The 12,984-nt window shown below is 46.0% G+C and overlaps 1 protein-coding gene across 1 annotated transcript in view; it reads right to left on the reverse strand.

The window, feature by feature from the left end:
• ITGA11 (integrin subunit alpha 11) overlaps window positions 1–12,984 on the reverse strand; it is a 151,775-nt gene that overhangs the window by 39,983 nt on the left and 98,808 nt on the right. Inside the window, exons 16-19 of the mRNA XM_007059502.4 lie at window positions 11,688–11,854; window positions 8,340–8,482; window positions 5,420–5,530; window positions 3,366–3,451 (exon numbers count right to left, since the gene is read on the reverse strand). Coding sequence (XP_007059564.1) covers window positions 3,366–3,451; window positions 5,420–5,530; window positions 8,340–8,482; window positions 11,688–11,854 — 507 coding nt within the window. The remainder of the gene's footprint in view (window positions 1–3,365; window positions 3,452–5,419; window positions 5,531–8,339; window positions 8,483–11,687; window positions 11,855–12,984) is intronic.

Raw genomic sequence — 12,984 nt, forward strand, 5'->3', positions numbered from 1 at the left:
CCAGCCACACGCAGGTACACACCGGCTTTTACCAGCCTGGGTTACTTCTGCAAGGTGCCCCCAACACACTCCCAGTGCTGATTTCCCTCCCCCCCAAAATGTATGTCTTGTACTGCCCAGCCCTCTCCTGGACAGTCCAAATATATTAAGTCCATTATTCTTTTAAGGGAATAATATACACCTGCTCATTAACTTAAAGAGAGTTACTCAGACACTTTAACTTAAACAGATTGGATTAGACAAAACAATAAAGGAAGTTTATTAACTATAAAGAGACAGTTTTTAAGTGAGAACAAACAATGAGGCATTAGAGTCAGAAATGGTTATAAGAAAAATAAAGATAAAACACTTTCTAGTGCCTAACTTAACAAACTATATTACAGCAAAGTTTCTCACCCCATGCTTTCAACAGCATTACGGACCCAAACTCTTCAAGACTAATGGCTGTTTCTTTTCCCTTCTCAGGTACAAAGACTGAGGAAGGCAAGAAAAAGAGAAAGGGGTCTCTTGGGGTGTTTGCCACTCCTTTTTATAGTTTCCTTCCCCTTTTTGAGAAACATTTCCAGCTGAGAACCAGGAGACAAAGAGTCTGTGTGAGACTCTGCTGGGTTTTTTCAACTGTGTATGCTCACATGCAGGTTTCCTTTTGTTTCCTCTCTTCCCCCTTTCTGCTTGATGACTTTTTTACTGCTTAAATGCAAATTAAGGCAAGCACACACTCCTTTGTTCAAGACAGGCCTAACGTGCACTTTTAACATGTAACTTCACACACAGTGCTGCTGTACACATTTCACCAGGACATTACTGATTAGCAAGTTATGAGTTTTCAGATGATTCTGCACACAGCACACTTTGTACAGATTATTACAATAGTGTGTAGGGTGTGACTACAGGGGTGCATTCCATCACACTTGGGCATAATTATTATCTGCTAAATAAAACATTACATGCTGAAAAATAAGAGAAAAAATGGCCGGTATCATTGCCAGAAGGGCAAGATGATGTATAACTTCAGTTTTGCTGTCTGAAATCTTTGCCCTGGCACAAGGACACTGAGAGCAATGGAGTTACGCCAGGGGAGAATTTGGACTGTGGCAGACTTCGTAGACTTTTTGATGGATGTGTCAATTTTTTTTATATTTAAAAAAAAGGAAAGGAAAAATGTAGCAGAGGACCAATGTGTTACCTGTAATGATGAAGCAACCACAGCATCATTGCAGCAACAAATAGGTTTATTCCACACAGAAACTTAACAATGGTTTGCTCAGCAGATCCCTATATTTGTTTCTCTTTTAGGGCCAGATCTAACATCCATTAAAGCCAATATGGGAAAACTCCCACGGACTTCATTGGAAGTTGGATTGGAAACTTGATGTGCAACAGCAAACCATAAAAAATTGCGCCAAGCCGTGCTCATTTGATATCCATTGTAGGAGCTGTAGACTGTATTAATAAATATCTGCAAATGTACAGTTTAAGATGAAACATTAAGGCCCCTATTCAGAAAACTTAAAGCATCTGAATAGCTCCATTGAAGTCAAGGGGATGACTTATATGTGTAAGGTTAGGCATGTGCTTAAATATCTTGCTAAGTTGGGGGCTAAAAAAGGATAAATGGGTAAGGGTCACAAAATTAGGATTGCGGTCTTGATTCAGGAGTGCTTGGATTCAGGGTTTTTATTCATTCAGGGGAAGGAAGGTTTGAGGTCATTATATAGGTTAACTTGAGGGGAAATATCCTGCATTGATTTACACCCTGTGTAATCAGTGCAGAATTTGGTCTGAGGTATTTAACAGTCAATGAGTGTGATGATCAGATCTGGCAAGCACATCCCTGGAAAGTCAGTGCATATGTTTACTATTGCACTGCGTATTTCCCTAAGCCCTGTAGTGGTGGCATTTCATGACCACATCACAAATAGCACCGACAGCTCTGTCGCATATCTGATAAATTGCAGCAAATACGAATGAATGGAAGAAAAGACCTTTTTTGTTGAAGTTGTTACGGAAGATGTGTTGAGACACAATGGGCCTGGCTTTGATTTTATTGCGGCCACATCACAAGCTGCATGGGTGGAAGAGAATTCACGTAGCCTCAGCAAAAAGGAAAGCAAAGGAAATTTCTTGCTTGTGTTGTTACAATTTGAAAATTCTCTCTAGGAGCATTGGGACACTTATAGACAATCATGCTAACAAAAACCATGCTGTAGACCAGAGGTTCTCAAACTGGGGTCCGCAGACTGAGGGTACTCCAGGGGCTCTGTGAGTCATGTCTGGCTCCAGGGTACACGAGTCATGTCTGGGACTGCCAGCCCCGCTGATCAACTCCTCCCCTTTCCTCCCAGTGCCTCCTGCAGGCTGCGGAACAGCTGTTCAGTGGTGTGCAGGAGGCGCTGGGAGGGAGGGGGAGGAGTGGGGATGGGGCATGCTCGGGGGAGGGGGTGGAAAGAGGCAGGGAAGAGGAGGGGCAGGGGTGCAGCGGGGGCAGGGGTGGGGCCTTGGGGGAAGGGGTGGAGTGGGGGCGGGGCTTGGGGCTGAGCAGGGGTTGAGCCCCCCCGGGGAAAATTAGAAGCTGGCTTGGGGGTCCGCAAAAAATTTTAAATCAAAATGGGGGTCCTCGGGTTACTACATTTTGAGAACCGCTGCTGTAGGCTACTCCCCTAGCGACTACCGAGCATGGTTTCTGAACACAGTTGTTGCATTAGGTATGGACACAAATATTCTCCACACCTCTATCTTCCCAGTATCAATGTTTAAAATTACTCCAAGCACAAGGACTCTTTTAGGCCCAAACATGCCTGGGAATCACAGTCACTAATTATTATATTACAGGAACCAAAATCAATCTGCAAAGAGAGCAGCGAGAGGTTTTCTCCTCCTAGAGAACCTTTACTAGGAAGATTTTGTAAGTGACCCCAGGACACTAAATGTAAACTTGTTTCTGCTGTAGTCATCAAACCCATAATTGCCAAGTGGGAGAGAGCAGCATTTTTTGTGTATTTATGGACAGGCTTCCCTGGGGCTCGTCACCATAGTGTCAGACATTAGTTGTGTCGTCCATCACCAACACACTGCACATGTGTGCCCGGGAAGAGGTGTTCTCCTGGGTGGGGCGTGCACTGCCAGACTGGGGGTAGGGGAGGCAATAGGGCTGGGGAGTGGAGGGAGGAAGGGAAGTTAATTTACTGGACTTTGCTAGGGGCTGTAAAATACAAGTAAAATCAAACAGAAAAGGTGAAAATGAATGAAATATACAAATCTGTAATGAGGAAAGCTAAACCTGTGATCTGATTTCAGCAATCCTCTGCATTTCGTGACATGATTTCCTGGTTAGCGGGACAATTTAATCTGGATTATCTACTCACGTGGCAGTTGGAATATCATTTTTAGCATCAAGGACCAGATCAGGGACACAGTGTTCATCCTCATTGCATCCATTCCAGAAAGGCACCTTAAGGGGAAATGACAAGAGAAATCCAAACGGCGTTTTGATGTGCACAGCACATGCTGAGCAGAGTTTTCACGTACTGTGCACCCACAGTTGCGATTTTTAGTCAATCGAAGCCACAAACTAAATGCTTTAAAACAACAAAAAAATTAATACGGCAAATAAACAATACAAGAGAGATTCTTGATCATCTGCCCATTGGAAACGTAAAGGTGCAAAAGTATTGAGTTAAGGGATAAGTTAGCCGACCACCAAGTTTATCATTCAGATTGCTTTGGTTTTGCTTTTTAATTCCAATCTAGAGCACAAATATTTCAAACGTCAGTACAAACCATACATCCAGCTTTCAAAGACTTCCTGCTTTCTATCTAATCTCACCTGGAATATATGCTCCATTATCAGCTACCTTCTCTCTCTCTCTCTCTCTCTCTGCCTCCTTTGTTTACACTAATTAAGCTATTGCTACTATGATTTTTAAAACTCTATGTGGCAGATGCTCAGTTGGTGGAAATCAGTGTGGCTCCATCATTGACGTCAACTGGACTATGCTAATTTACACCAGGTGAGGATCTAGCCCAAAATGTTTAGAGATTATAATAATAGTGTAACACGTGTAACACGTATACAGCATCTTTTGCTGTGAGGGACCATAAAGTGCTTTACAAACTATACACAAGGGGTCACTTTGTCTCCCACAGAAGCAGCCTTCATGGTATAACGTGTCGGTGGTTTAGCAGAGTGCAGCAATGTTACACAACAGTTTAGGACAGGAAGTGAAGAATACCGTACCCAGCTGGAATTACAGGAGGATCTGGGATAGGCAGAGTGTAGGCACTCCGGTTAGGATCTGGGGTTAGCACCCCACCTCTTGCAAACACAGCCATAGGTCCCTCTGTGAAATGGAAGGCACGTGCATGGGAAACCCCCTGACCTTAGCTACCTGCCAAAGATTTAGAATGATATCTCCACAGGGTAATATTTGAACATAAGAGCCCCAGGGCTGCTCTTATCAGATTGGCTCTGCAACAGGGGAGCGTACTGGTATTGCACACTTTTGAGTTGATTTTCTATTCTCTGCAGAGCTGCCTGGCTCCAGGGGGTGGTTTTAACTTATGCCACTGCTAAACGATCCCTTGGGAAACTGGAGAATAGGGACAGCAGAGACTGTTCCTATGACACCCCCTTTATGGCTGTGCCCTCTCCTCTCCGTATGCCAGGGGGCTAGTTTCTGGCACGGGAGGTGATGGAGTTGTTCCTGCCAGCTTTGCACTAATCTCCCCTGTACCAGGGGCATCTGCCAGTGACAGTCACTGGGTGCTTAGGTTTGTTTTGCTCCATGTAGGCCGAAATGGCAGAAAGTGAACTTGCTGGACCATGGAATCCAGCCCTTTATGGTTAGCCATTGACAATTTTGCTTCTCCTGTCCAAGCCAGAGGACAAGGTTTTAATACCACTGGCTCTGATGTGAGTGAGGATAAGGCTCTAAGTGATACCAATAACATGGATTCTCATATGTGCCATGGTTCACAGAGAAAGGAATAACAAATATGCATTGTGCAGGTAGGATATCACTGAGATTTACTGGAGCAGGCGTGCTCCAGGAGTTGAGAGTCAGGAGACCTGGTTTCTCCTTATGACTCTATCACCGGCTGGCCATCTGCATGTCTACACTTCGAGTTGGGGATGTGATTTGCAGCGGGAGGAGACATCCCCGGGCTAGAACTGAGAGTAGCCGGCTCAAAGTACAGACAAACCCTATGTGACCTTAGGCCACTCACACAGCCTCTCTGCGCCTCAGTTTCCTCATCTATAAAATGGTGAGAATAAACCTTAGCCACCTCCATAAAGAGCTTTGAGATCCTTGGGTGAAAGGTGCTATAGATAATTAGTGTAGACTGTTGCTCAGACTGATTCTGCAGGGGGCTATCCCATGCAGAGTACTTTCCTCCAAGTGCAGTGACCATTACGTACAGAGACTTTAAATGCAGTTGGCCAGCCATCATCCATCATGGGACCGTGGTCGAGATTCTCCAGCCCATATTCGACTGAAAATGTCACAGGCTTCACATAGTCTGCTGTGTCCTAGAGGCAGAGAAAATAAGAACATAAGAACGGCCATACTGGGTCAGACCAATGGTCCATCTAGCCCACTATGCTGTCTCTGATAGTGGCCAGTGTCAGATGCTTCAGAGAGAATGAATAGAACAGAGTAATTTTGAGTGATCCATCCCTTGTTGTTCAGTTCCGGCTTCTGGCAGTCAGAGGTTTAGGGACACCCTGAGTATGCAGTTGTGTCCCTGACCATCTTGGCTAATTCTTTTTTGAACCTTACAACATCCCCTGGCAATGAGTTCCACAGGTTGACTGTGTGTTGTGTGAAGAAATCCTTCCTTATGTTTGTTGTAAACTTGCTGCCTGTTAATTTCATTGGGTGACCCCTGGTTCTTGTATTATGTGAAGGGGTAAATAACACTTTCCCATTCACTTTCTCCACACCATTCATGATTTTATAGGCCTCAATCATATTCCCCTTACTCATCTCTTTTCTAAAATGAACAATCCCGGTCTTTTAAATCTCTCCTCATACAGAAGTTGTTCTATATCCCTAATAATTTTTGTTGTCCTTGTCTGCACCATTTCCAATTCAATTATATCTTTTTGAGATGGGGTGATCAGAACTGCATGCAGAATTCAAGGTGTGAGTTATACCATGGCTCTGTACAGTGGCATTATGATATTTTCTGTTTTATTATCTATCCCTTTCCTAATAGTTCCTAACATTCTGTTAGCTTTTTTGATTGCCACTGCACATTGAGTTGATGATTTCGGGGAACTACCCACCATGACTTCAAGGTCTCTTTCTTGAGTGGTAATATCTAATTTAGACCCCCATCATTTTGTATGTATAGTTGGGATTATTTTTTCCCATGTGCCTTACTTTGCATTTATCAACATTGAGGTACTTAACAAAATATTTGCTATTAGTTTTGTGTTCTTAGCCAGTTGGTCTTCAAATTCTTTTTGGGCCTGTTTTATTACACTTTTAAACTTGACTTGCCAGGGTTTGTGTTCCTTTCTATTTTCCTCACTAGGATTTGACTTCCAATTTTTAAAAGACGTCTTTTTGTCTCTAACTGACTCTTTTACTCTGCTCTTCACCATGGTGGCACTTTTTCAGCCTCCTTCCTGTTTTTTTATTTGGAGTATACGTTTAATTTGAGCCCCTATGATGGGGTTTTTAAATAGTCTCCATGCAGTTTGAAGGCATTTCACCCTTGTGACTGTTCCTTTTAATTTCCATTTAATTAGCTTCCTCATTTTTGTGTAGTTCTCCTTTTTGAAGTTAAATGCTACTGTGCTGGGTTTCTTTGGCATTTCCCCCCCTATAAGGATGTTAAATGTAATTACTTTATGGTCATTATTACTAAGTGATTCAGCTATTTTCACTCTTTGACCAGATCCTGTGTTCCATTTAGGACTAAATCAAGAATTGCCTCTTCCCTTGTGGGTTCCAGGACACCCTGCTCCAAGAAGCAGTCGTTTCATGTGTCTAGAAATTTTATCTCTGCATCCCTTCCTGAGGTGACATATAACCAGTCAATATGAGGATCGTTGAAATCCCCCATTATTACTGGGTTTTCTGCTTTTGTAGCCTCTCTAATACATCATTAAAAATTTGAAGATGTTTTCCACAGGAATAGTTGGGTGCAATGAAAACACAAACCGAACCATGGTGGAACAATTTTTTACAAAGTAAATGTATCACAGTTTAACACACTTTGCATTCGTCTTCTTTTATCTCACAGCTAAAGGACATTACAGAGGTGAGACAACAAACACAGCCTCTTACTGCTCTGAGATTGCATGCATGCCTCCTGACCTATACAAATAAAATGTGAGGGGAGTGTGTGTGTGTGTGTGTGTGTGTAGAAGTGAAAGGGGTACTTAGGAGTGCAGAACATCCGCTTTGAAACAGTTGATCATCACAAAGAGTGATTGTTTATACCACACCAGATTTCCCAAACTGTATCAACTGCGTATAGAGAGACATACTGGCTGCCCTTGACTTAATGGACCAGAAACAAAGGTGCAGATGTTTATATGTGTGTGTGTGACTTTTGGACATCTGGCTCTAGAAAATAATGCCAGAGGGAAACTTATGAGCAGAAATGAATGCAAATCACTCACTCAGATTCAAACTTCAGAAGCAAACTTCCCCAAATTTCACAGAAATTTGAGTCTGGGGATTTGGCCTCGCTAACTGTGAATTTCAGCTCCAGATCACGATCCAAATTTCCCCAAAATCTGAGGGTATATGGATCCAGGCTTTTGTTCAGATCTATCTCCACTTGTGAGTAATTTCCCATCATTTAGTTTGGTCAGTTTTATCATATTTCTTTCTTGGCTGGACTCTGCTATGCAGAAGCTTTAATTGGCTTCTAACCCAAGAGCAAGAGGAGCCTACTGGTAGGAGAAGTGCACAAAGTGAAAAAGTCTGGGAAGCCAAATGAAAACATTTGGTCCTGAATCAAAGTCACCGGGTGTGTTTGTACTGAGTTGAGAACCATTGGGACTGGTCCTCAAACGTGATCGGTATGAATTCCATAGATTACAGCACTGAAATGATAAAAGGCTTTTAGGAAAAAATAACTAGGGATTGGGAGGAGTTCAGGTCCCCTACTGGCTCACATGGCAGACTGAGCAGCTATAAAACTTCAGCAGCTCACTCAAGCGGATTTCATCCTTAACCACATCAAACCCAACAATAATAAATCCGGACTTGGAGATAAAGTTTAGCCTGGTTTCCAGCCATGTGATGTACTCGAGGCACTTCCGCTTGGCTTATATGCCTGCTTCCTGATGTGATTCTGTTTTGCATGAAGATACTTACCAAGACGTGAAAATTTAGCTTGTCACAGTGTTCTTGTCCTGCAGACAATGTGACCAGCCTATGAGTGTGCCGGTCGCTATTTTCATCCAGATGAGCCCGTGGCGTGTACCTCCGCTCGTCAATGGTGGCATTGTATTTTAATCCTGAAAAGGGAAATGTTTGATTCTGATTTCTTTCTACTGTTACGTTTTTATGTGGCAAAGCCTCCGCTCTGCCCCATCCTTTCCTAGAGCACAAATCAACATTCTCCTACCAGAATAAAACGAACATCTATGAACTGTCAATGCATGGAGTCAAAATGACATCAGCAGAGCTTATCAAACCCCCCTTTTTAAAAACAAGATGCTAATTCAGAGGACTGAAGGCAACTTTTGGTTGTTGCCACTTTGCCCTTTTAAGAAGCTGGCCGAATCGCAGGTCATGTAAGGCAGCAGTTCTCAATCTTTTTCTTTCTGAGGCCCCCCCCAACGTGCTATAAAAACTCCACAGCCCACCTGTGCCACAACCACTGGTTTTCTGCATCTAAAAGCGAGGGCTGACGTCAAGGGGTAGCAAGCAGGGCAATTGCCTGCTGGGGCCCTACACCACAGGGGCTCTGCTGGAGCTACATTGCCCAGGCTTCGGCTTCAGCTCCGAGTGGCAGGGCTCAGGGCCCTGGGCTTCAGCCCCAGGCCGTGGGGCTTTGGCTTTCTACCCTGGACCCCAGTGAGTCTAATGCTGGCCCTGCTTGGTGGCCTCCCTGAACCCTGCTCCCGGCCCCCGGCCCCCTGGTTGAGAACCACTGTTGTAAGATATAAACAGACAGCCCTCACATCGTTCTGTATCTGCACATATGGAACCCTGTCCATTGTGTCAGCCAGCTGGTGCCCAAAATGATTTGTTTATGTATGTTTCTGCCTAACGCTGTAACATGCACCATCTACAAGCCTTGGAGCTCAGCTCTTGTGCATCTGAATCACCACAACATCTTTACAATGAACACCTTGGTAGGGGAGGAAGCAAAGCACAAAGGCAGCCCCATCAGTCATGCCAATCCAGCCAAGGATCAGAAGATGAGATTGACATCGAGGGGCAGGCTTTGTCAGGCTGGCTAGCAGAGGAAGTAGATTCCAGAGTGGTGAGTCATGAACAGTCCACTGAGCCAGTGGTCTCCCAGAATTAAAATCAAGGGGCTGTTAGCAGAAGACGAGCTCAATGGTCAGAAAGAGAGGTAGTTTCTAAGGCAGCCTAGACCCAGGCTAGAGTACGAAGGGCTTAACAAATCGAAATCAATCCCATGAATAGCACTGGAAACCAGACTACATGTCTAATGTGCTCCATGTGACGAATATATCAAGCAGAGAAGCAGCTGGACTCTCCACCAGCTGATGCTCTCAGGTGTCTAAGGGAGCCCCCCGTAGTGCGCACTTCAGTAATCTGATCTGTAGGTTACAAAAGTTGTGGATAACTGTGGTGAGATCAGAGGGGAAACGCACAAGGAAAAGGAACAACAGCAATACCTGAGAACCTGGGAGTCAGGGATTTGGGATTCTGGAGCCACTTTAGGCTTTTTAACAGACATTCTAGATGTATTTACATTCCTGTTTCAACAATCCACCATATAAAAGGGTCATTTCAGGACACGGATTAATAATACACAGGCTGTTTAAACATTTGTCTGCTATCTAGCCACACAATGCACCGCGCTGGTTCTGAAAGTACCCTTTCTGTTTTGCATGCCATCCCTTACATACGTAATGAGAGAGCATTTTTCTTCTTAAATATCATTGTACATCCCCCCCTTCCCCCACACCACGACAAACCCCCAAATGGCCTGTGTTAGTGCTGTGCCAGGACCAAATACCCTGCTAGTGCAATGCTAAAAAGAGACTGACGATCCAAAGTCTAACACATTCAGAATTCAGCTTCTTTCTTCTCTTGTTTCCTTTGCCCCTCAGCAGCACTGTACTTCTGAGAGATAGCCCTCTGCATCTCCTCTCCCTTCTAACACATTTCTGGGACACCCTCTTCTGCAAGCTCTAAAATTACAGGGTGAGTTACACACAGAATATCAGCCTTAATCATTATAGAGGAAAATCCTGGCCCCAGGGAAATCAATGGGAATTTTGCCATTGCCTTCACTGGGGACATGATTTCATGCATAACCTAAGCCCTGGTTACAGCATTTTACTATACATTGTTGGGGGGTTATTATAGGCTACTTTTGCTTCCTCTTTGTTCTAGCTGAGTCCTGGGCATCCTGTGTGAAGACTCCAGGTCATAGCAGCGAGCAGTGTTTTAAAGCCAAGCAGGATCGACCGGCTCATAAAGGCTCTTTGTGATGTTAGCCAAGTACGTAGGCATCCGGCCCACAGATGTACTGCGTGGATGCAAGACCAAGGCAGCAAACTCTCACCCACAAGAACCTTGACGATTCCCACAGCACATCTTTGGGAGGACTCCCTTTGTAAAGCAGGATGTCCCAGAGCACAGCAGTAGCCAGGTGAGAGACTTAACTCTGCAGCCTAGTCGGCCTTGCTTCTTGATCTTTACGAAGATCAGAGCAGAGGTCAATCCTGAAGGAATTCGACGACACTCAGAACAAGCGCTGGGTAGACTGTGCTGTGCACTGACCCGCCGCACGGTTGGCAGCTCTCCTTTCAGGGAGGCTGGGGTCCCACTACTCCCTCTACATCACAGTCCCCAGAACCTCCACACATTTTCCAATCTACGCTTATTTTCTTTAATAAAACTTGCACAGCGATTAATTGTTGCTCCATCTCGCATTTTCTGCTTGATGGTGAGAGCTGACTGTGCTAATCTCCCTGAGGACTGGGATGATTTTTACGCACACAGTGACCTACAGGGGTTTGCGTGGACTGTTGGTAACAAGAGTCCCTTGCTCACCTTATGTGCCAATTTCCACCGTTTTCTAATGGCAAAGCTTGGATTTTGCAAGTGCCTGCAGAGTGCACAGGAGGAACTGCCAGGCTTTGCACTCCAGTGGAGGGGTGAGCGGAGGTTACACAGAGACGCTAACAGGGTTACGTACTAGGTGCAACCCCCTGCACTGAGGAGTGGTAGATCTAAGGGCGCGGCACATCTACTCTGTTACTTGCCAGTGTGCAGGTCGAAAAGGGGTGGGGTCTGGGTTGAGAAAGGGCCAGGTCAGATGTGGCTGAGCACATGCGTTTAGCGCTACCCTGCGCCTAACAAGCTCTTAGCTCGTTTTCCTCTCCGCCTCCACTCCCGCGAATAGACAAGAGCAGCTTGGCAGTGCTCTTACCAATGCGGGCCAGGTAAAGACAAACCGACAAGGTTGATTTTCACAAGAGCAGTGGGGAAATCAGAGCCGGAGCCTTCGCTTACCCACGCTTGCTGTCTGAAAATGGGTCGAGAGGAAGACGGGAGTGAAGCAGACAAATGCAGACATGCAGGTGGCGTCCTTCCCGTTTCGCTTGCAGTCTTTGTTAAAGATGTTGATTTTGGAGGGTTCAAACCTAATGCTGGCATTGACCTGGACAACACTGCGGGACCTAGGGTGGGAACAAGGTACACGAGTTATACCGCAGTGCTGTGGCTCCTCTTGGGACACCTAAATGGGTGTCTACACATATGTTTTGCAGGGCCCATCCTGGAGTAAGATGTGAAGCATCCCATCCAGATGCAGATTAAGGTTTGTGGGGCCCTGGAGCAGAGCAAGTCGGAGGGCCCACTCCTCACACCTTTCACCTGCAGTCCTGCCCCCATTCTGCCCCTTCTGACTACGGCCCCTCCCACAGCTCCACTACGGTTCTGCCCCTTTCCCCCATGGCCCCGCCCCTGTTCCCCCATGATCCTGCTCCATTCTGCCCCCCACTGTGGCCTCCCATTTGCTCATTTCTCCCCCGCCACTGCGGCCCCGAGACCGGAAAAGCTCTGCCTGCCCCCGCCCCCCCATCTCACCAAGGCCCTGGGGCTGTAGTGGGGAGTGAGAGCTCTCCCAGCCCTGAGGCCGTGGCAGGAAGCCAGGGCTCCTCCAGTCCCGGGCCACAGCCTAGGTTTGGGGGCTGGGGCTTCCTCCCCTTGCCTGTCTGCCCAGCGCTGCTGCCAGGGAGCAGAGAGGGATCGGGGCACGGGGGCTTCCGCCGCACCCCTGCATAGCCCAAACCACACCAGCCTCCTCCTGACTACATCGTAGGGTGACCAGATGTCCCGATTTTATAGGGACAGTCCCGATATTTGGGGCTTTGTTTTAAATAGGTGCCTATAACCCCCCACCCACGTCTCGATTTTTCACACTTGCCATCTGGTCACCCTACCTACATATGACACCCCCACCTAGCTGCAGCAACCCCTCTTTAACACAGACACTCCAAGGTGGTGACTGAGGATGAAGGCACAGGCAGGAAATTCAGGAACTTGAAGAGGCTCAAGTGATGAACTAGACGTGCGATAGGAGGAGACGTGACCAGGAGAACAGCAAGGAATGAGAGTGCTATGCAGGGCTGTGTCATGTGACTAAGCATGGCCTCAAGTGACGACATGCCACTACTGTACAATGATCAGTCTTCAACTGGGAATCGGGGTACAGTGACCAGATGCCTCGTTTTTAAAGGGACAGTCCCTTTTTTGGGGACTTTTGCTTATATAGGCGCCTATTACCCCCCACCCCCTGTCCCATTTT

The sequence above is a fragment of the Chelonia mydas genome, chromosome 10 (genome assembly GCF_015237465.2).
Source record: "Chelonia mydas isolate rCheMyd1 chromosome 10, rCheMyd1.pri.v2, whole genome shotgun sequence".
NCBI lineage: Eukaryota > Metazoa > Chordata > Testudines > Cheloniidae > Chelonia > Chelonia mydas.